The 24290-nt window shown below is 37.6% G+C and overlaps 1 protein-coding gene across 4 annotated transcripts in view; it reads left to right on the top strand.

Moving 5' to 3' along the window:
• GTF2E2 (general transcription factor IIE subunit 2) overlaps positions 1 to 24290 on the top strand; it is a 93226-nt gene that overhangs the window by 37061 nt on the left and 31875 nt on the right. For all 4 annotated transcript variants that reach the window (XR_005721458.1, XM_040242891.1, XM_040242892.1 and 1 more), the window contains exons 4-6: positions 11027 to 11134; positions 12689 to 12871; positions 23216 to 23309. Coding sequence is in view for 3 of the 4 variants with exons in the window: in XM_040242891.1 (XP_040098825.1) it covers positions 11027 to 11134; positions 12689 to 12871; positions 23216 to 23309 (385 nt within the window). In the remaining variant the exon portion in view is untranslated. The remainder of the gene's footprint in view (positions 1 to 11026; positions 11135 to 12688; positions 12872 to 23215; positions 23310 to 24290) is intronic.

Raw genomic sequence — 24290 nt, 5'->3', positions numbered from 1 at the left:
GCATTGCAGGCAGATTCTTTACCACTGAGCCACTGGGGAAGCCCAGTAAAAACCTCCATACTTACGGTGAAATAGTACTTTTCCTCAGAAGTCATAAAAAGATAGCTACTTGTCACTTCTATACTATGCTGGAAGTCCTACCCAATGCAATAAAGCAAGAAAAAAGAAATGGCAAATGTAAAAGTTGTAAAGGAAGAAGTAAAACTGTAGACGTGATTAAGTACATAGGAAAGCCAAGACAGTTTGCCAACTGTTGGAATTAAATATGTTCAGTAGGGTTGCTACATACAGAGTCAGTATTGCTAAAATCAGTCTCTACAAAGTAACAAGAAAAAAATTAGTAAAATTACAAAGTGTAGTACACCAAAAATCATCTAATGACCAGGAAGAAATTGAACAAAGATGTGTAATACCCTTCACTGAAAACTGAAGTCTTTAGCTCTATAGTATTGAGTATTCTCTTTAGGTGCTCACCCATTTTTCTTAGTTCTTGATCTAAGAGCAAGAAATAAAAGTAATTTTAAGTTTCTCAGGTTTATATCTCTTGTTTGTTTGTTTTTTTTTTTCTTTGCTGGTCACTCATATTTTCTTATCTTTTCCCTTGACAGTTTGATAGCTGTGTTTCTTGGCTTCTTTGTTTACATAGTTTCACAATGGTTAGGCTTTCACATCTTGAGTATTCCATCTTTGTACTTTTCTAATTTTAAAAGTCCCACTTATTTTAAATATTAGAACAAGTAATAACAGACATGGCTAGTGCTTTCTAAATTTTTTCTTGAGCTGTCTTCATTCTTGCTTCTGTTTCCAGATTAACTTAGCCTTTTGATAATTTTACATAATATTATAATGGAGAAGTTTTTAATATGAAGAAAATTAGGAAAATATATGAAATTTGATAACTAGTGACAATGAAGAGTATGGAATAATTACTTTGAAGGACTTGATTTGGCTGTCCTTAGACAAGTAAAATTACCCTAAACTCCCTTATTTCTTCTCCTTTAGGCTAGGCTTTTCCAGGTCCATATGTCCAAAATATGTACAAATATATTACATATATCCAAAGAAAGCAAAGTACTAGTGCAAAATGCACTGATCTCCACCTGTTTTATTTATTTATGGCTGTGCTGGGCCTTCGTTGCTGTGCATGCGCTTCCTCTAGTTGCAGTGAGTGGGGGCTGCTCACTAGCTCAGGTGTGAGGGTTTCTTGTTGAGGTGACTTCTCTTGTTGCCAAGTACTGGCTGTAGGTGCACGAGCGCAGTAGTTGTGGCACACAGGCTTAGTTGTTCCACAGTACGTGGGGTCTTAGTTCCCTGACCAGGGATCGAACCTGTGTCCCCTGCATTGGCAGGCAGATTTTAACTAGTGTACCACCAGGGAAGTCCCAGTCTCCACCTGTTTTTGATTAGCCACCCCCAAATTAAATTTTTTCTGGCCTACTCTTTTTGTATGTACTAATGTACTACTGCACAGATAAAGTGTGTATGTTTTAAACTTGCACAGAATTAAGAATTTTTAAAAGTTGAGCTTAAAAAAAAATGAATGTTTTCTTAAAAGCTGTTTTGCTAAGTAAAGCAATATGTCATTCATCATGTCTGAAAATCTTCATTTAGCTTTTTCTGTAAAGTAACTTGTGTCTTAAAAATTAAGTTTAGTGTATTTGGATCCTGGGTTTTAATTTGCTTTCATAGCTATAAATACATAGATTTTTAGATCTGCAGGGAAGAAAGTCCTTATCTTGGTTTCTTATTGCTGCTGTAACAAATTACCACCAACTTGGTGGCTTAAAGTAACACAAATCCGTTATCTTCCAGTTTTGTAGGTCCAAAGTCAGTCTCACTGGGCTGTAGCCAGGTGGTTCCTCTGGAGACTGTGAAGAGATCTTCTGTTCTCTTTTCTTTTTCAGCTTCTGGAGACCAGCTGTGTTTCCTGACACATGGCCCCTTCCTTCCATCTCTCCAGCCTCTTATTTCCATTGTCACATCTGCTGCTATTCACATTCATGGTGACTTTTCCCAGGACACTTGTGATTACTGCCTGTGCAGTAAGCCACAGTAATCTTTGGTCACATCAGTGAAGTCCCTTTTGCCATATATGGTAACACTTCAGGTTGCAAGGGTTTGGACACGGATATCCTTAGGGGAGAGGATGCAGTATTTGGGGGAGGGGATTCTCTAGTGACACAGTCACAGTATTACATTACAAAAATGTGTGTGTGTGTGTGTTTTTTTTTAATATTCTTGTCAACTCATTAGGCATTTTGGTTACTACATTTCCATCTTTGTGTGTCATTCAGTTCATGCAAATATGTCAGAAGGATTTATAATTTTTTATATTTTTGATGTATTGATTTGAAATTCACTGAAGGGTTTTGTTTAGAAGTGTTTTTAAAAATAAAGGTTAAAAATAAAAAATTTCTAAAATTTTGAAAATAGGCAGGTATGAGTTTCTATTCTTAAAAATTTTAAACTCAAGTCACAGTGATGGAAATATTTCCTAAAGGTTCTTTTTCAATGTGCTCTTCCTTCAGCATAAATTGCTTTCCAAAATAGTTGCTTTGTTACTTTCACATGTTGTTAAAATGCTAGTTTTACTTTGAAGGAATCGTTAGCAAACTATGAATAACCTCTGTAATCTTAGAAATAGAAAACAAATTTGGGACTCAGTTTTAAGTGGATGTTCCTTAATAGGTTAATAAAATCATTATACAGTCTCTATTTTAAAGGTCTTTAAAAAAAAAAGATTCACCGCAGTGCTGGAATCTTCCAGCAGATAAACTATAGTGTGCTGCAGAAGGCTGAGAGTGAATGAATGAGGTCATGCCTGTCAACCCCCTTGTCACGTGGGATTCCCACTCTTTTCTCAGGATTCCTCCACGCACGTCACCACCTGAAATGTGGGTCATCTGACATGAAGCCGGGGGAGTCTTCTGGTGTCAGTTCACATTCAGTATTAGTAAAACATAATTTGTAAGTGGAAATTTTAAATTAAAAAATTTAATACAGCTTTCAGATGGATCGACTTGGTAGCTCTGGGTTGTGTGCACTTGGCTCTGGAGCCCGCTGCGCTTGCTGTACTGCAGCTGCTGTTCCTTCCTGTTTCTCCAGTCACCATTCAGGGGTTTGTCCACAGTCAGCTTTCTCTTTCATTTCCTCTGAATGTCCCTGTTTTTTTGGCAGATAATTATATACCTAACTTTCATATATGTACATTTAGCTCTGACCCTATTTTGGGAGCTCTTGAAAGGCAGAAGTGGTTTGCGTTTCACTGTGTCTCTCATTGCAGTACTTTTGGCATACGGGAGTTATCAAGTAAGTGAATGAATTAACAGCAAATGCTCAATAAATGGTTCTTCATGGTATGTGTTCAGTTTTAGATATTTTTGTTTCTTGGCCACGCTATGCAGCATGTGGTACCTTAGTTTCCTGACCAGGGATCGAACTCATGCCTCTTGCCTTGTAAGCACAGAATCTTAACCATTGGATCACCAGGGAAGTTGCAGGCTTTATATCTTTATATGTTTTCTAAACATACCTTTGAAATATTTTTGTTCTAGTTGTATAGTGCCCTGACTGAAGCCCAGAGAGGCCGAAAAACCTGCCCAACAGTGATGAAGTGTAGGGCCTGGAATATTTCTTTTTAATTTAACTTTTTTTTTTGTTTAAAAGTAATATGTCTCTAAATATGAAAAACAATATGAGAAGGTATAAGTGAAGAAGTCTTGTTCTTGGCTGTATTTCTACTTATTTTCTCTCCTGCTCTACTTCCTATCAGTTCAGTTCAGTTCAATTGCATCTGACTCTTACTTCCTATAGGTAGTCTCATTTATTGCTTTTTTGTGACTTTTTCGTGGTTCTTTATGTGGAAACAAAGTAGGAATATGTATTTTTGTTTTTCTCCCTTCCTATATAAAAGATTTCATACTATGTGTTTTTTAACATAAGCTTTTAAGAAACATCTTAATTTTAAAAAATTGAAATATAATCAACTTTGCATTGTATTAGTTTTAGGTGTACAACGTAATGATCTGATACATGTATATATTATGCAGTAAACTATAGTTAACTGTAGTTACTGTGTTGTACCTTACATCCTTGGGACTTACTTGTCTGGAAGTTTGTACCTTTCGACCACCTTCACCCATTTTGCTTTCCTCTTATCCCCTCTTATCCCCCATGCCACCTCTGGCAACCACTAATTTGTTCTCTGTAACTTTATCTGATTTCACATATAAGTGATATTGTATAGTATTTGTCTTTCTCTGTGTGACTTAATTCCCTTAGCATAATGCCCTCAAGGTCCAACCATGTTGTTGCAAATGGCAGGATTTCCTTCTGTTACTAAATAACATACCATTCTTCTGTGTGTGTTTGTGTATGTATGTAAGTAAAGGTTTTTAAGATTTTACTTTTTTAGAGCAGTTTTAGGTTTACTACATAACCGGACAGAAAGTATATATGTGTCCTCTCCCATCCCCCCAACTTCCAACACTATATGTATCTTGCACCACAGTGGTACATTTGTTAAAATCTTTGAACCTACACATGGTTATCACCTGAAGTTTATAGTTTACTTTAGGATTCACTCTTGGTGTTACACAGATGGTAGGTTTTGACAAATGTGTAGTGAATGTATCCATCATTTATAATATTGTGCAGCATAGTTTCAGTGCCCTAAAAATCCTCTATCCTTTGCTTGTTTATGTCTTCCTTCCTTGTAACCCTTGAAGTGAAAGTGTTAGTCGTTCAGTCATGCAGACTCTTTGCAATCCAATGGACTGTAGCTCGCCAGGATCCTCTATCCATGGAATTCTCCAGGCAAGAATACTAGAGTGGGTGGCCATTCCCTTCTCCAGGGGATCCTCCCCACCCAGGGATTGAACCTGGGTCTACCACATATGCAGACAGATTCTTTACTGTTTGAACCACTAGAGAACCCTTCAGTTCAGTTCAGTCGCTCAGTCGTGTCTGACTCTCTGCGACCCCGTGAATCGCAGCACGCCAGGCCTCCCTGTCCATCACCAACTCCTGGAGTTCACTCAAACTCATGTCCATCGAGGCAGTGATGCCATCCACCCATCTCATCCTCTGTCATCTTCTCCTCCTGCCCCCAATCCCTCCCAGCATGAGTCTTTTCCAGTGAGTCAACTCTTCGCATGAGGTGGCCAAAGTACTGGAGTTTCAGCTTTAACATCAGTCCTTCCAATGAACACCCAGGGCTGATCTGCTTTAGAAGGACTGGTTGGATCTCCTTGCAGTCCAAGGGACTCTCAAGAGTCTTCTCCAACACCACAGTTCAAAAGCATCAATTCTTCGAAGCTCAGCTTTCTTCACAGTCCAACTGTCACATCCATACATGACCACAGGAAAAACCATAGCCTTGACTAGGTGGACCTTAGTCAGCAAAGTAATGTCCCTGCTTTTCAATATGCTATCTAGGTTGGTCATAACTTTCCTTCCAAGGAGTAAGCATCTTTTAATTTCATGGCTGCAGTCACCATCTGCAGTGATTTTGGAGCCCCAAAATATAAAGTCTGACACTGTTTTCACTCTTTGCCCATCTATTTCCCATGAAGTGATGGGACCAGATGCCATGATCTTCGTTTTCTGAATGTTGAGTTTTAAGCTAGGCTTCTCACTCTCCTTTTTCACCTTCATCAAGAGGCTCTTTAATTCCTCTTCGCTTTCTGCTATAAGGGTGGTGTCATCTGCATATCTGAGGTTATTGATATTTCTCCTGGCAGTCTTGATTCCAGCTTGTGCTTCATCCAGCCTGGCATTTCCCATGATGTACTCGGCATATAAGTTAAATAAACAGGGTGACAACATACAGCCTTGACATACACCTTTCCCAATTTTAAAAAAATTTATTTATTTTAAATGAAACAAAGAGGAATATTTTTAATGATAAAAGTACAAAGATGTAGACATCTTAAACCATTAGACACCTTAATAACAAAGAAACAGATACAGAAAGCAAAAATCAGATGAAATGTAAGGGAAAATAAAAAATATAATCGTCATGAGACATTAACATTTTCTGAAAGTATTTTATCAAGTGCAGAAAACATAAGAATAGGAGCATCTTGAATGATGGCATTAATGATTTAAATACAATAGACATTAGTTAAATACGATAGATATTAATCTATCCTACACAAATATATTTAAAATTTTGAATGTCATATGTTGTTATTAGGTCTTCATAGGGCATTTTAGAAAAACTGGCAAAAAGGTAAACATCACTAAATTTCAAGAAGTAGAATTCTTAAAAAAAGTAGAATTCTTTTTGTGTGTGTGATTCAGCTATACATATACACATATGTTATTTTTGAAATTATTTTCCATTGTAAGTTATTATAAGATATTGACTACAGTTCACTGTGTTATACAGTAAAAACCTTTGTTGCTTGTTGCATATCTATTTTTTTCCGTTAGAAACAGAGCTTTCTATTTATACTAAGTCAAGGAAGTGGAATCAAAATGTCATAAATTTTTTAGCTAGGCAAAAATTCATAAGTTTTCTAAAGCTTTTCTACTGTGCCTGATAAAGAGCATCAAAACAAAAAACAACGATGAAGAAATTGGAAAAGATAAACTAAATTAAATGGGAGCACTGAGTATGAGATAGAAAAAGTGAAACAACCTAGAAGTAAAAGATCCTCATATAGTTCAGTTTGGCTGCTCATTAGAAACATATCTGGAGCTCTGGCCCCCCCCCCCCCCCCCAAAAAAAAAAAGCTATCCCTGGGCATTTATATTTTTTCAAAAAATCAATAGCCAGACAAAAAAGATAATTACAATTGCAAGCCATACTGGGAACATGATTAACCTAGCAATATGAAATAATTACATACAATTTAGGGGGGGAGGTCAAGCAGAGTGATGTGCTAAGTGGACGTGCATACACGCACGTGTTTTCATCTGCTCAGCTGGTCTGTGTCTTTTGGTTGGTGCATTTAATCCATTTACATGTAAAATAATTATTGATATGTATGATCCTATTACCGTTTTCTTAACTGTTTGTAAAACTTTATGTAAAATTTTTCCTTGTTTTCTGTCTAGAGAAGTTCTTTTATCATTTGTTGTAAAGCTGGTTTGGTGGTGCTGAATTCTTAACTTTTGCTTGTCTGAAAAGCCTTTGATTTCTCCATCAAATCCGAAAGAGAGTCTTGCTGGGTAGAGTATTCTTGGTTGTAGGTTCTTTCCTTTCATCATTTTAAATATATCCTGCCATTATTCCCTTCTGACTTGTAGAGTTTCTGTTGAGAAATCAGCTGATAGCATGATGGGAGTTCCCTTGTATGTATGTTATTTGTCATTTTTCCCTTGTTGCTTTTAATAGTTTATCTTTAATTTTTGTCAGCTTGATCACTATGTGTCTTGGTGTGTTCCTCCTTGAGTTTATCCTTCCTGCTTCCTGAGTTTATCCTCCATGCTTCCTGGACTTGTTGATTATTTCCTTTCCCATGTTAGGGAACTTTTCAGCTATTATTTCTTCATATATTTTCTCAAGTCCTTTCTCTCTCTCTTCTCCTTCTGGGAACCCTATAATGTAAATGTTTGTTTAATCTTGTCCCAAAGGTGTCTTAGGCTGTTTTCATTTCTTTTCATTCTTTTTTTCTATATTCAGTGGCAATGATTTCTACCAATCTGTCCTCCAGGTCATTTATCCGTGCTTCTGCCTCAGTTGTTTTGCTGTGGATTCCGTCTAGTGTATTATTCATCGCTGTTTGTTCTTTAGTTCTTGCAGATCTTTGGTAAACATTTCTTCTTCTCAGTCTTTGCCTCCATTCTTTTTCCAAGATCCTGAATCATCTTCACTATCATTATTCTGAATTCTTTTTCTGGAAGATTGCCTATCTCAACTGCATTTAGTTGTTTTTCTGAGGTTTTATCTTGTCCCTTCCATCTGGGAGTTACCTTTCTACTTTTTCATGATGGTTAACTTTCTGTAATGTGGCTTTGTTTTACTTGCTGTGGGATTGTGCTTCTACTTGCTTCCTCTGTCTGGCCTCTGATGAAGGAGGCTAAGAGGCTTGTGTAAGCTTCCTGATAGGAGGGACTGGTGGTGGGAAAAAATGGGTCTTGCTCTGGTGGGCAGGGCCTTGCTGACTAAAGTCAGTCACTCACTCAGTTGTGTCCGACTCTTCACGACCCCTGCAGCACGCCAGGCCTCCCTGTCCATCACCAACTCCTGGAGTTTACTCAAACTCATGCCCATTGAGTTAGTGATGCCATCCAACCATCTCATCCTCTGTCATCCCCTTCTCCCACCTTCAATCTTTTCCCAGCATCAGGATCTTTTCCAGTGAGTCAGCTCTTCGGATCAGGTGGCAAAAGTATTGGAGTTTCAACTTCAGCATCAGTCCTTCCAATGAATATTCAGGACCGATTTCCTTCTGGATGGACTGGTTTGATCTCCTTACAGTCCAGGGGGCTTTCAAGAGTCTGCTCCAACACCACAGTTCAAAAGCATCAATTCTTCAGTGCTCAGCTTTCTTTATAGTCTAACTCTCACATCCATATATGACTACTGGAAAAACCATAGCCTTGACTAGATGGACCTTGGTTGGCAAAGTAATGTCTCTGCTTTTTAATATGCTGTCTAGGTTGGTCATAACTTTTTTCCAAGGAGTAAGTGTCTTTATTTCATGGCTGCAGTCACCATCTGCAGTGCTGAGTAAAGCTTTACTCCAGTTATCTGTTGATGGGTAGGGTTGTACTCCCTCCCTGGTAGTTGTTTGGCCTGAGGCGACCCAGCCCAGGAGTCTGTGAGCTCTATGGTCCAGTTAAGTGTGACCTCCAAGAGAGTTTACACCAAAGGGGACCTTCCCAGACAGCTGTTGCCAGTTCCCCTGTCCCTGTGGTGAGCTGCTGCTGACTCAGGCCTCCACAGGAGACTCTCCAGCATGAGCAGGTAGGTTTGGTTCAGTTTCTTGTGGAGTCACTGCTCCTTTCTTCTGAATCTTGGTGTACGCAAAGTTTTGTTTGTGTCTTTCAAGACTGGAGTCTCTGTTTCCCCTAGTCCTGGGGAAGTCTTAGAATCAAATCCTGCTGACTTTCAAGGTCAGATTCCCTGGGGATTCCCAGTCCCTTTGTTGGGTCCCCAGGCTGGGAAGCCTGATGTGGGGTTTCAAACCTTCTTTGCTGCTATTGTTCTCCAGTTTGTCGGTCACCCATCTGCTGGGTGTGGGATTTGATTTTATCCTGATTTTTCCCCTCCTACTGTCTCACTGTGGCTTCTTTGCCTTTGGACATGGGGTATCTTTTTTTGGTAGTTTCCAGAATCCTCCTGTTGCTGGCTGTTCAACACTAGTTTTGATTTTGGTGTTCTTGCAGCAGATGAGCGCACATCCTTCTATTCTGCCATCTTGAATTGGAAGTCCTCCTTTCCCAATTTTGGGCCAGTCTGTTGTTCCATGTCCGGTTCTAACTGTTGCTTCTTGACCTGCCTACAGGTTTCTCAGGTAAGGTGGTCTGGTATTCCCATCTCTTTTAGAAATTTCCACAGTTTGTTGTGATTCACACAGTCAAAGGCTTTAGCATAGTCAGTGAAGCAGAAGTAGATGTTTTTTGGAATTCCTTTGCTTTTTCCATGATCCAACAGATGTTGGCAGTTTGAGCTCTGGTTTCTCTGCGTTTTCTAAATCCAGCTTGTACATCTGGGAGTTCTTGGTACATGTACTATTGAAGCCTAGCATGAAAGATTTTGAGTATTACCTTGCTAGCATGTGAATGAGCACAGTTGTGCTGCAGTTTGAACATTCTTTGGCATTGCCTTTCTTTGGGATTAGAATGAAAACTGACCTTTTCCAGTCCTGTGGCCACTGCTGAGTTGTCTAAACTTGCAGGCATATTGAGTGTGGCACTTTCACAGCATCATCTTTTAGGATTTGAAATAGCTCAGCTGAAATTATGTCACCTCCACTAGCTTTGTTTGTTGAAATGCTTCCTAAGGCCCACTTGACTTCGCATTCCAGAATGTCTGGCTCTAGGTGAGTTACGACACCATTGTGGTTTTCTATGTCATTAAGAACTTTTTTATACAGTTCGTGCTGTACTCTGCACATACCATTTGCATTTCCACCAGCAAAGAATGAGAGTCCTGTTCCTCCACATCCTCACCAGCATTTGGTGTCAACATATTTTCCTTAATAGCTTGTATTGGACATCTTCGCAAATCAGCACGTTGCGAACGCCTGCATTTTCTTTTTTAACATCTGTATAGTAGCATTGATATGCTGTAATTTAATCAGTCCTCTGTTGATGGACCCTTGTTGTTGTTCAGACACTCAGTCGTGTCCAACTCCTTGCGACCCCATGGACTGCAGCACGCCAGTCTTCCCTCTCCTTCACTCTCTCCTGCGGTTTGCTCAAACTCAGGTCCATTGATGGCCACTTGAGTTGTTTCTAATATTTTCCTTTTAAAAGGATGGTGCAGGTAACCTTTCTGCTTTTCTGTGTTGTAGTTCTTCTAGGGTAAATGTTCAGAATTGGATTTGCTGGATCAAGGGTTTCAGTGCATTTCTGTTGCCAAATTCCCTTCCAAGGAATCGTATCAATTTGCATTATTTACCAGTGGTGTGTTAGAGGGCCTGTTTCCTTATAGCCTTACCAGTTGAGTTGTCAAATAAGGGTTTTTGCCAACGTAATAGATGAGAAATATCTTAGTGGAAGTTGAGTATCTTTTCTTCCATTGATGGGCATTAGCATTTCTTTTTTTGTGATTTGTATGTTCCTGTTTTGGGGTCCTTTTCTTGCTAGCTTTTTGGAACTGTTCAGATGTTAGGAAGGTTAACTTTTTGTGATAAGAATTGCAATTTTTTTTCTCATTTTATTGTTTGATTTTATGTAGCTTCAAGTTTGAACTCAGTTCTGATTTTATAGTCCATTCTCTTCCTCACTATAATTGTACTGCCTCAAATAATTACACATTCTACATTCCTGAAAAGATTCATTTACCCTATTATTTAATACATCTAGCATTTTAAAACCATCTTCAAATAGCAATTTCTTCCTTCAATAGACACGGCATCAGCGAGGAGATACGCATCCTCTTACTTTAGAAGAAATTTTGGATGAAACGCAACATTTAGATATTGGACTCAAGCAGAAGCAATGGCTAATGAGTGAGGTAAGAATAGTCTTAAATTATTGTAAAAAATTTTTTTTTTTTTTTACTGTAAGTCGGGTTTTCATATGCTGAAATCTGATGTTTTTTCTTAAAAGAATTGGTATAGGGTTTATTTTTTTAAAACATACACATTTTGAGATTGATTTGTTTTCATATAGTCTGTGTGTCTATTTTAAAATGTCACAGACAGTAGCATTAAAGTTGTAAAGAAGTCAGCCACTACTAATTTTTAAGTTTTTACAGAAAGTTGATGCTTATTTTGAATTGCTAAATTTGTAATGTATGTATTTGACAGATTGTATTGTTTCTATGTTTTGGGACATTTAAAGCATGAAGTATTATAGGGAAAGCAAGATATTTTGTTAAGAAATGTATTTGTTGTACTGCTCCTGCTATTATGAGTTGACAGTGATGTTACTGCTTCTGGCAAGTCACTTGGAAAAATAACCACGAATATTTTGTATATATACACACAACATTGGAAGAAAATGAATCTGAAAACAATCAGTGACTGTGTTAATTTGGAAATGAGTAGCACTTTAAAATAAAAATTAGATATTTGTCTCTTTTCTGGTTAAGTATGAAATGATAATTCAGTAAAGCAACTTTCTGAGACCAGTGCTGATTTTAAAGGTAAACTTCGTAAAATAGAATTCAGTTTATTTTACCAAGCAGGGTAGTCTTGATTTTCGTAATGTAAAATGAACTAGTTAGGCAGTATCATTATGGCTCATATTAGTGATATATGAATGGTGGTAATCCACATTTTTGATGCTTTTCCTAATTTTGAAATTTCATGGATTACTGACATTAGGTAAAGGTTATTTTAATTACTGTTCTGTTTTCATTTCTTCTTTCTGTTTTTTTATCCTTTCACGGTCAGACTGGCAGCTGTAGAAGAAAATAAAATGGTTGCTCTTTCTTGAAGAGCTTTCCTTCTGGTATTAGTTATACAACAGGACTGACTGGGAACATAATTATATTCAGAAATTTCTGTGTTCCTTCTCAGTTTCAGTCTCAACTGACATTATAGGTAATTTCGTATCTGCACTACTCTGGTCCTTTTGAAGTCCTTCTACAGCTGCTAGTGCCATTTGATACCATGTAGACAGACTGATTTTTGATATGTTCATCCCAGGGGAATGTTTTTCACGTTATAATCCTGATATGTGATACTTTGAGGTTGGGTAGGCAGTGGCTATTGATGTTAATAGGTGTGTTTTTGATTCTCACCTCTTTTGTCTTCTGAAACAATATGGGTACATTTTCTTCAAAGCAGTTCTAATAAACTGGTTTCTTTCTTATCCAGAGATTCTATGTGAATAATAAAGTTTTTTTTTTTTTTTAATAAAAAGTGAGCACCGTGCTGATCTCTGCCTGTTGTTTTAGATCCTGTTGATAGATAGCCTGCTGTTTAGATCTGTTAATATCCACAAGATACTTTTAATTTGCCTCTGTATTAGGTATTGTTGTTTTTTTAGTATTATTAGAATTAAATAATGTGTGTATGGTATTTCCTTTTGTTAATATATTGAAATTGTGTCACTGTTACAGGCACTAGTCAATAATCCCAAAATTGAAGTAGTAGATGGAAAGTATGCCTTTAAGCCCAAGTACAACTTGAAAGATAAGAAGGCTCTGCTTAGGCTCTTAGATCAACATGACCAGCGAGGCTTAGGAGGGATTCTTCTAGAAGACATTGAGGAAGGATTGCCCAATTCCCAGAAAGCTGTCAAGGTAACCCCTCTCTTCTTTCTACACCTTAATATAACTTGAATTGATACTGTCTTTTGGCTTTAAAAAACATCAAGACTTAAAAAAAATTATTTTAAAACCATCATCATCAGTTGAAGATTTGAAATTTGTGTTTTGTGCTATAGAACAGGACAGGGCATAGTCATTTTTGTGTAACTTTGACATCTTTCTCGTGTTGTTGTATGTAATTGATTCTTCAAAATGCGTCTGGAAAGATTTCCTCAATGGCATAAGTGTTTTTCTTTTAAGTTGTTAATGTTTGTATTCAAGGACTCCTTCAACAGCACTTGGGCACATTGCCAACCCGAGGGAACCAGAGGCTTTAAAATACAAAAGCATTGACTAATAACTTGGTTTTGCATTCTGAAAGGGTCAGTCAGTAAATGTGATAGAGATTATATTTCTAGTTTAAATTTTCGACTCTCTTGGGAAGGCTGCTAGTCTCTGTTAGTCACAGTTGCTAATGACTGCTGCTAATCTGGAAGCTTTAAGGTTTTTTTCTTTTTTTGCTACCCATGGAGAAAGCTTGCTTCTTTGTCTCCTCTTCTTGGTAGTTCAGTTACATGTGTTAGGTCTTTTTGGTATTGTCCCACTAGTGCCTCGGTGGTGAGGTGGGGGAGGTGTGTGCGTGCATGTGTGTGTACACGCATATGTGTGTGCCTGCTTTTGGATTTTTTTTTTGTCCTGTTGATCTGTTGTTAATTATACTGACTTTTCTTTTTTACCTTCAATTTGTTATTAAGCTGATTTGGTAATTTTTTTTAATAGTAAAGATGTTTTATCAGTGTTCACAATCAATAGCCAGACAAAAAATAAAAGATAATTACAATTGCAAGCCATAATGGGGACATGATTAACCTAACAATATAAAATAATTACATACAACTTGAGGGGTCGAGCAGAGTGGTAAGCAGAAGTGCATAAATGCACGTTTTCATCCTCTCAGCCAGTCTGTGTCTTTTGCTTGGTGCATTAAATCCATTTACATTTAAGATAATTATTGATATGTATAATTTGTTTTGGCTTCCCTGGTGGCTCAGAGGTTAAAGCTTCTGCCTGTAGTGCTGGTTCGATCCTTGGGTTGGGAAGATCCCCTGGAGAAGGAAATGGCAACCCGCTCCAATAGTCTTGCCTGGAGAATCCCATGGACGGAGGAGCCTGGTGGGCTACCATCCATGGGGTCACAAAGAGTCAGACACGACTGAGTGACTTCACTTACTTACTTCACTTATGATTTGTTTTGGGTTTGTTTTTTTGTAGGTCTTTTCCTTTTCTTGTGTTTCCTACCTACAGAAGTACCTTTGGCATTTGTTGTAAAGCTGGTTGGGTGGTGCTGAATTGTCTGAACTTTTGTTTGTCTAGAAAGCTTTTGATTGCTCCATCAAATCTGAAGAAGAATATTGCTGGGTAGAGTATCTTGGTTTTAGATTCTTCCGTTTCATCACTTTAAATATATTGTGCCATTCCCTTCTGGCTTGTAGAGTTTCTGTTCAGAAATCAACTGATAGACTGATGGGAATTCCCTTGTATGTTATTGGTCATTTTTCCCTTGTTGCTTTCAGTATTTTATCTTTGTCTTTAATTTTTGTCGGCTTGATTACTATGTGTCTCGATGTGTCTTGTGATTATCCTTCCTGGGACTTCTTGTGCTTCCTGGATTTGGTTGACTATTTCCTTTCCCACGTTGGGGAAGTTTTCAGCTATTATCTCTTCATATATTTTCTCAGGTCCTTTCTGTCTCTCTTCTCCTGGGATCGCTATAATGCAAATATTGATGCATTTAATGTTGTCTCAGAGGTGCCTTAGGCTGTCTTCATTTCTTTTCATTCTTTTTTTCTATATTCTGTTCTGTGGCAGTGATTTCCACCATTCTGTCCTCCAGGTCATTTATCCATGCTTCTGCCTCAGTTATTCTGCTGTGGATTCCTTCTAGGGTACTGTTCATCTCTGCTTGTTCTTTAGTTCTTATAGGTCTTTGGTAAACATTTCTTGCATCTTCTCCTTTGTTTTCCCTAGATCTTGGGTCATCTTCACTACCTTTAATCTGAATTCTTTTTCTGGAAAGTTTCCCATCTCCATTTCATATAGTTGTTTTTCTGGGGTTTTATCTTGTCCCTTCTTCTGGTAGGTACCTTTCTGCTTTTTCATGATGGTTCAGTTCAGTTCAGTTCAGTCACTCAGTCGTGTCCGACTCTTTGCGACCCCATGAATTGCAGCACGCCAGGCCTCCCTGTCCATCACCAACTCCCGGAGTTCACTCAGACTCACGTCCATCGAGTCAGTGACACCATCCAGCCATCTCATCCTCTGTTGTCCCCTTCTCCTCCTGCCCCCAATCCCTTCCAGCATCAGAGTCTTTTCCAGTGAGTCAACTCTTCGTGTGAGGTGGCCAAAGTACTGGAGTTTCAGCTTTAGCATCATTCCTTCCAAAGAAATCCCAGGGCTGATCTCCTTCAGAATGGACTGGTTGGATCTCCTTGCAGTCCAGGGGACTCTCAGAATTCTTCTCCAACACCACAGTTCAAAAGCATCAATTCTTCGGCGCTCAGCTTTCTTCACAGTCCAACTCTCACATCCATACATGACTACTAGAAAAACCATAGCCTTGACTAGACAGACCTTTGTTGGCAAAGTAATGTCTCTGCTTTTGAATCTGCTATCTAGGTTGGTCATAACTTTTCTTCCAAGGAGTAAATGTCTTTTAATTTCATGGCTGCAGTCACCATCTGCAGTGATTTTGGAGCCCAAAAAAAGTCTGACACTGTTTCCACTGTTTCCCCATCTATTTCCCATGAAGTGATGGGACCGGATGCCATGATCTTCGTTTTCTGAATGTTGAGCTTTAAGCCAGCTCTTTCACTCTCCTCTTTCACTTTCATCAAGAGGCTTTTTAGTTCCTCTTCACTTTCTACCATAAGGGTGGTGTCATCTGCATATCTGAGGTTATTGATATTTCTCCCGGCAGTCTTGATTCCAGCTTGTGCTTCTTCCAGCCCAGCGTTTTTCATGATGGTTAACTTTCTGTAATGTGGTTTTGTTTTACTTGCTATGGGATTGTGGTTCTACTTGCTTTTTCTGTCTGGCCTATGATGAAGGAGGCTAAGAGGCTTGTGTAAACTTTTTGATGGGAGAGTGGTGGTGGGGAAAACTGGGTCTTGCCCTGGTGGGGACGCCCTTGCTTACTGAAGCTTTAATCCAGTTGTCTGCTGGTGAGTGGGTTTTCGCTCCCTCCCTGGTAGTTGTTTGGCCTGAGGCGGCCCAGCCCCCAGCTCTGTGGTCAGCTTAATGGCTACCTTCAGGAGGGTTTACACCGAGGGGGACCTTCGCAGCCTGCTGCTTCCAGTGTCCCAGTCCCTGTGTGTGGCCCCTGCCGACCCACACCCCCCAGGAGAGCCTCACCCCTGCAGGTGGTTTCGGTTCAGTCTCCCATGGAGTGGCTGCTCTTTTCCTCTGGGTCTTGGTGTGCATGTGGTTTGGTTTGTGCCCTCCAAGACTGGAATCTCTGTTTCCCCAGTGCTGTGGAAGTCTTGTAATCAGATCCCGCTGGTCTTCAAGGTCAGATTCCCTGGGGATTCCCAGTCCCTTTGTCGGGTCCCCAGGCTGGGAAGCCTGACGTGGGGTTCCAGACCTTCACAACAGTGGGAGCACTTGTTTGGTATTACAGTTCTTACGGTTCTCCAGTCTGTGGGTCACTCACCCGGCGGGTATGGGATTTGATTTTATCGTGATTGTGCCCCTCCCGCTGTCTTGCTGCAGCTGCTTCTTTGTCTTTGGATGTGGGGTATCTTTTTTGGTAGTTTCCAGTGTCCTCCTGTCAATGCTTGCTCAACAGCTAGTTGAGATTTTGGTGTTTTCTTAGGAGGCGGTGAGCGCACGATCTGCTCCCAGTTGGTGAATTCTTTATTTTATAAATTGTATTTTCAGTTGTAGGCTTTTCATTCTTTCTGAATGAAATGGTTTTTGTTTCTTTGCTGAGATACTCTTTTTTTTTTTTCCGTTCATCACAAGCATATTTTCCATTACACCCTTGTGAATAATTTCTGTTGCTACTTTGAAAAAGTGCTTTAAAATCTTCTAATTTTAAGCGCTGGCTCATATTGGGGATGGTCTGCACTGAGACTTTGTTTCTTGAGTATGGCTCGTATTTTCCTGTTTCTTCAGATACCTAGTTTCTATTGAATTTTGAACATTGTGAATTACATGACTCAGGATTCCATGATAGTCCTCAAAAGAGTTTTTTTATTTTGTTTTTAAGTGGGCGTATGTCTTGACTAGACTCAAACTTCAGACTTTCTCTTCTCTGTGGTAGGTACCATATGACACATCTGTTTTGTTCATTTAGCTCTTTTTTTCCTTTTTGGGTCTTTTTTGGAGCCATATCACACAGCTTATGGGATCTTAGGTCCCCAACCAGGGATCAAACCCGGGCCCTCACAATGAGAGTGCGGAGTCTCTAACTGCTGGACTGCCAGGGAATTGTTGTTGTTGTTTGCGGGGAGGAGGCTTCTTTTTGAAATACCTCATCCAGAGACTATAGTAGTTGTCTTCAAGTGGGCTGGTCCCTTAGGAGCTACTTGGCCATTACCACATGAAGAACCCTTTTGAGATTTCAACTTAAGTGTCTAAACTTATTATTTTGCAAATAATATGCGACCAGAGTTGATGAATTGCGCTTTTATAGCATGTTGAAAGGTAGAAGTATTGAATTGTAGCTTACTAGTTGGGAATTCTGGGTGCATCTCCTGCTCCATTCTTTTCCTCCAGTTTGATAGGAGCTAGTATTGTTAGTCTTCAGTACGCTTTTCATTACATTCTAAAGTAGAATGGTGATGTAAATTTAGGATTCTTATTCTATTTTAAATAGTTCTGTGATGTAAAGTCACTTTGACATCCTGTTTTTAGTGGTTCTTTTCCTTAAGGAATTGAAGGGGTCGTGAAAAGTGGACAGTCTGTCATTTTCAGGCAGAATTATTTCTAAATTGTTAAAAACCCAAGTTTTTAAAAAACCCCACACTTAAAAAATGTGAAGATGTGTTCTAGCCTAAGTAATTTATCAAGGGAGAAATTTGGCATAATTAAGTTAAATCCCTTCTGGGTTGTCTCCTTTTTTTCAGTTCTTGGCAGAGATAGAAGATAACTATTACTGTCATTTTGTTGACCATACAGTGCTTTGAAGAAATGTATAATGCTGGCAAGGAACAAAAAGGAGTATGCAAAAGCGAGAAGAGAAGAGAATGAGAGAAAGCAGTGATTGTTCCAGATTATTGAGTAGCTGTGTTCTAAAGATTAATAATGAAATGAAATAATGAAACCAGTATGATTTTAAATAGGCCATTCTGCATTAGTGATAGGATTTTAAATTTTAAGATGGTATATTGAATCAGCTACTCAGGTTTTTTTTTTTTTTTACAATTAAAGATTGTTTTTAATCTTTTAATTTAAAAATGATCATAGTAAGTAAGTCTGGTTAAGTTTGTCGCCATACATAGTTATCAAAAAATTTATTTTGTGATAAGAACTTTTAAGATTTGCTCTTAACAGCTGTACATCCCCATGACTGACTGACTTGCTAACTGGAAGTTTGTACCTTTTGATCCCCTGCTTGTATTTTGCCCACCCCTTACCCTCTTGTTTCTCACAACCACCAACCAATCTATTTTCTGTATCTGTAAGCTTTTTTTTTTTTTTTTGAGGTTCCACATATAAGTGAGTTCATACAGTATTTTGTCTTTTTTATTCTGACCTGCTTGGCTTAGCATAATGCCCTGGGGGTCCGTTGTTTTATATGTAACACATTCTCTATCCATTCCTGCCTCGGTGGGCACTTGGCTGGTTTCCCTGTCTTGGCTGTTGTGAATAATGCTGCCCTGAACAAGGTGGTGCATTATTTCTTTTTAAGTTGGTGGTTTCACTTTCTCCGGATGAAAACGCTCAAGAGTTAGCATTGCTGGATCATCTGGTAGTTTTATTTTCAGGTTTTTGAGGAACCCCATTCTGTTTTCCATGGTGGCTGCATCAGCTCACAATTCCCACCAACAGTGCACAAGGGTTCGCTTTCCTCCATATCCTGTCCAAGACTCATCATTTTGTCTTTTTGACAATAGCCAGTTTGACAGGCATGAGGTGATAATCTTGAGGTTTTGATTTGCATTTTCCTGATGGTTAGTGATGTAAGCATCTCTGCATTTACCTCTTGACCACCTGAGTGTCTTCTTTGGAAAAATATCTGTTCAAATCCTCTGCCCATTTTCTAATTGAGTGGCTTTTGTTTTTTGTTTTTTTTTTTGGCTGTTGAGTTCTATGAGTTTATGTATTTGGGGTGTTAAAGCTTATCAGATGTATGATCTGCAAATATTTTCTCTCATTGATTAGGTTGCCTTTTCATTTTGTTGATGTTTCTTTTGCTGTGCAGAAACTTTTGAGTATGATGTCTCACTTGTTTATTTTTGCTTTTGTTGCCTTTGCTTTTAATGTTGAATCTGAAAAATTGCCAAAATGAATGTCACAGAGCTTACTACCTGTGTTTTCTTCCAACATGGTTACGGTTTCAAGTCTTACATTCAGGTCTTTAATCCATTTTAAAATGATTTTTGCATATGGTATAAGATAGTGGTCCAATTTCATTCTTTTGAATGTGGCTGTCCCATTTTCGCAGAACCACTTATTGAAGAGACTGTCCTTTCCCTGTTGTATAGTCTTGGCACTTCTGTTGTAAATTAATTCACCGTAGATGCACAGGTTTATTTCTGGATTCTCTGTTCTGTCCCATTGATCTGCATGCTTGTTTTTATGTCAGTGCCATACTGCTTCAGTAGTTTTCCTTTGTAATATTGGGAGTGCGATGCCTCCAGATTTGTTGTTCTTTCTCAAGATTGCTTTGGCTTGATAGGATCTTTTGTGATTCCAAATAAATTTTAGCACTGTTCTAGTTCTATGAAAAATCCCATTGAAATTTTGATAAGGATTGCGTTGAATCTTGTACTCATTTGGGTGGTAATAGATATTTTACCAGTATTAACCCTTCCAATTTATGAACACAGAATATCTCCATTGTTTGAGTCTTCTTCAGTTTCTTTCATCATTGTCTTATAATTTTCAATGTAGAGATTATTCATCTTGGTGAAATTTATTTCTAAGTACCTTATTCTTTTTGATGCAGTTGTAAGTGGGATTGTTAATTTCTGATAGTTGTTAATTTATAGAAACTCAAATTTTTTGTATATTGGTTTTGTATTGCAGCTTTACTGAATTCATTATTTTAATAGCTTTTTGGTGAAGTCTTTAGGGAGGTATATAAAAATAGTCTGTAAAAAGTGATATTTTACTTCTTTCCAATTTGTATGCCTTTTATTTCTTTTCCTTGACTGCTCTGATTAGGACTTCACAATACTCTGAATAAAAGTGGCAAGAGTGGGTTTCCTTGTCTTGCTCCTGATTTAGAGGCAGTGCTTTCAGCTTTCAGCTGTTGATTTTGATGTAAACTGTGGGCTTGTCGTATATGGCCTTCATTATGTTGAGATATGTTACCTTGGTATCCATATTGTGGAGCATTATGGTCAGTGTATTTTGAATTTTGCCAAGTGCTTTTTCTGCATCTACTGAAATGAGCACGTGACTTTTATCTTTCATTTTGTTAATGTGCTGTATCATGATTGATTTGCAGATACTGAGCCATCCTTGTATACTTGGAGTAAATTCGCTTGATTGTGGTGTGTGATTATTCTAATGTACTGTTGAATCTGATGTGTTAGTATTTTGTTGAGGATTTTTGCATGTGTTCATCAGGGATGTTGGCCTGCAGTTTTCTTTTCTTGATGCATATTTGTCTCGTTTTGGTATCAGGGTAGTGCTGGCCTCACAGAATAAATTTGATGCGTTGCTTCAGGTTTTGGGGAGAATTTGAGAAGGATTGATACTCTTTGAATGTTTGGTAGAACTAATGCAGTTGTCCTGGACTTTTGATTGGAGATTTTTGATTACTTATTCTATTAATTATTGATTTGTTCAGACTTCCTATTTATGGTTCAGTCTTGATAGCTTATACGTTTGTAGAAATTTATTTCCTCTAGGTTTTCCAATTTTGGCACATGTTCATACTAGTCTGTTAGGATTTTTTGTATTCTGTAATATTGGTTGTAACATCTATTTCATTTCCAATTTTTAATTGGAGGATAATTGCTTTACATATTGTGTTGGTTTCTGCCATATGTCAACATGAATCTCATTTCAGATTTAATGCATTTGAGTCTTCTTGTCTTTTTTTCTTGGTTAGTTAAGCTAAAGTTTTGTCAGTTTTGTTTATTTTTTCAAAGAATCAGCTCATAGATTCATTAATCTTTTCTATTGTCTTTTTCAGTCTCTCTCAAATTTATTTCCACTCTAATCTTTGTTAGTTCCTTCCTTCTACTAACTTTGGGCTTCATTTATTCTTTTTTTAATTCCTTGAGGTGTAAGTTTAGGCTTTTTTGAGATTTTTCTGGTTTTTTAACGGAGGCATTTATAACTGTGAATTTCCTCTTAGAATGGCTATTTCTTTAACCTCTCATAAGTTTTGGTACATTGTATTTCTGTTTTCATTTTTTCAAGGTGTTTTTAAAATTTGTTCTTCGACCCAGCAATTAGCAGCATACAGTAAGTCCCCTATGTAGCAACTTTCAAGTAGTAAACTTTCAAAGAAGCAAATGTGTGTTTCCATGTCCAGTTACATAAGGCACGGGTGAAATTGTAGCTTGACCTCCATCTGCTGTTGCTGACGATCCTGACTCCTACCTCCTCTCCCTCCTCCAGTCATTTAGCTCTTCTTGCCTGTTCACTTGATGCCAGCCCTGGTATGCCAGCTGTTGTACTCTATCTACTACTATACTTTTCATGAAACTGTTCTGCAAGGTTTAAAATGTTTCATTTGTTTTCTGTGTATTATTTGTATGAAAGGTATTATAAATCTATTACAGTACAATATTGTATAACCTGTTGTGTTAGTTGGGTATCTAGGCTAGCTTTGTTGGACTTAACAAACAAATTGGACTTAGGAATGCGCTCTCAGAACAGAACTTGTTCATATGTAGTGGACTTATTCTGTTGTTATTTGTGAATCCTCCAGCTTCTTGTAATTGAGTTTTAGTTTTATATACCATTGTGGTCAGAAAAGGTGCTGGATGTGATTTGTTAAGGCTTGTTTTGTGCCTTATCATATTAACTATTCTGGAGAATGTCACTTGGGCATTTGAGAATAGTATATATTCTTTCTGTTGTCTTTGGATGGAATGCTCTTTATATATCTGTTAAGTGCATATGGTTCACATGTTGATGCCTAAAATGTTAGTCACTCAGGCATATCTGTCTCTTTGCAACCCTATGGACTGGAGCCTGCCAGGCTCCTCTGTCCATGGAATTCTCCAGGCAAGAATACTGGAGTGGGTAGCCATTCCCTTCTCCAAGGAATCTTCCTGACTCAGGAATCAAACCCAGGTCTACCGAATCGCAGACAGAATTTTTACTGTCACTGCCAGGGAAGCCCTTGTTGATGCCTAAGGTTGAGATTATTCATCTGTGGTGATGTCCTCTAAAGACTTATAGTTTGAGACTGTATTTCTGTGATGAATTTTACCATCGTTATAGTCCAGAGTATTATCAGACTTTTTGCATTCTTGTTCTCATTAATTAATAATAATGAAATATGTCGATTTTCTTGTCTTTGCTAGATTAGTGAGTGAAAATGTTAATTGTCAGTTGTGTTCAGTCAAAGCTAAAAGACAACAAAAACTACTCAAGTCCTTTATTTTTTTCTGTAAAGATGATGCAGTATTTTGGGCAGTGCAGTAAGAAAACCGAAGGATGGCTGTTTATCTCATAGTCACACACAGTTTAGATGATTTAATCATTCTTCCATTATCTTAGGGTTCTAGCTTTTCAAAGCATGACTGGAAATAATTGATGGATAATGATGAGTAAGTAACAAAATATTTCAAGGACAAGTAAGAACATTGAGATCCATGGTTTTCTTCCCACAGATTAATAAGAGCCCACTACACCAAGTTGTAATTGTCAGATGGATTGACTTTTGTCCTAATATTTAAAACAGTTTTTCTTCTTTTTGTACTGTGAAGGATCTCTAAAAGTTTCAAAATATCAATCTTTAAAAGTCAAACTGCTCAAGAAAGAAACTTAAGAATCAAAATTTGGTCTAGAGGACCCCATTGGTATACTGAGAGTTAAAGAAACTGGAAATCCTTTGTTGTTTTAAAAAAAAAATCTTGAGTAATGTAATTTGGAAAATTTTTTTTGGAATTTAATTCGGAAACTGAAAAATTTTTCTTTATCTTTAAGGCTTTAGGGGACCAGATACTATTTGTAAACCGTCCTGATAAGAAGAAAATTCTTTTCTTCAATGATAAGAGCTGTCAGTTTTCTGTGGATGAAGGTGAGCCTTCCTTTTTAGATACTTTCTTTAATTTACGGACATGTTACAAATTTAGGATGATAGAATTCATACTGTTTATAATACAATTATAACTTAAATGGTATAATACTGCTGTTTTAGCATTATCATCTCTTAGAGTTAACAACTTTATATGCCTAATGTATTTCTCGCAATACAATTTGAAATATGTAATTTGAAAAATTTTAGGTTAATTGTAGTGTAACAGTAATGTCTTGTTCTCATATTTCAGGTGTACCAAACAGTTTATTTCTGTTTTACACATACTACTTCATATCTTCCTATGACAGCTCGATCAATGATGGGGAAAAAAATATTAACTTTTTGTGGAGATGGATATTTTCTTAAATAACTTATGAATTTTTGGTTATCCAGTTGGATAAGAAAGGAGATTAATGTTTTTCTTTCTGGCGGTTGTAGAGTTGGATGGTAATAAGCTCTATGCTGTCTTCTAAATGCATGATACTTATATTTTGGATTTTAGTTTCAAATATTTCATCAATATTTTCATATAAAATAGAAGTGAAAAAGTTTAGTTTTGGGAAATTTCTCGACAAGTAGATATTCCCATTTAAGCAAATATCTTTTACTCTAAATTTGTATTAGCTTTGAAATTTTATTAAAAGGCAAGAAAAATTGAACATTTTAATTATAAAATTTCAAAAGTAATTCAAACTCCAGCAAAATATTTTAACAATATAGAAAGACGCAGAGTGCAATAGAGTGAAACTATTGCTGTCCCAGTTTGGTAATCATATTGACTCTTTTTATGACATTAAATAAAGGAGATTCTATTGAATGAATAATTTTGTAAAATAAATGCATTTACAAAGATTTGTTCCTGGAGAGCCTTGCCTTGATTATGATTTGTAATTTGTGCAGTAACTCCAGATTTTTCTTTTATGTGTTATCTAGCTGTGGATACTCAGTCTTGTGGTGCTGTAATTTCATCAACCTAAAGTT

The sequence above is a fragment of the Oryx dammah genome, unplaced genomic scaffold (assembly GCF_014754425.2).
Source record: "Oryx dammah isolate SB20612 unplaced genomic scaffold, SCBI_Odam_1.1 HiC_scaffold_7, whole genome shotgun sequence".
In the NCBI taxonomy this organism is placed as follows: Eukaryota; Metazoa; Chordata; class Mammalia; order Artiodactyla; family Bovidae; genus Oryx; species Oryx dammah.
The sequence above is the reverse complement of the archived record's forward strand: the minus strand, read 5'-3'. Positions and strand labels throughout refer to the sequence as shown.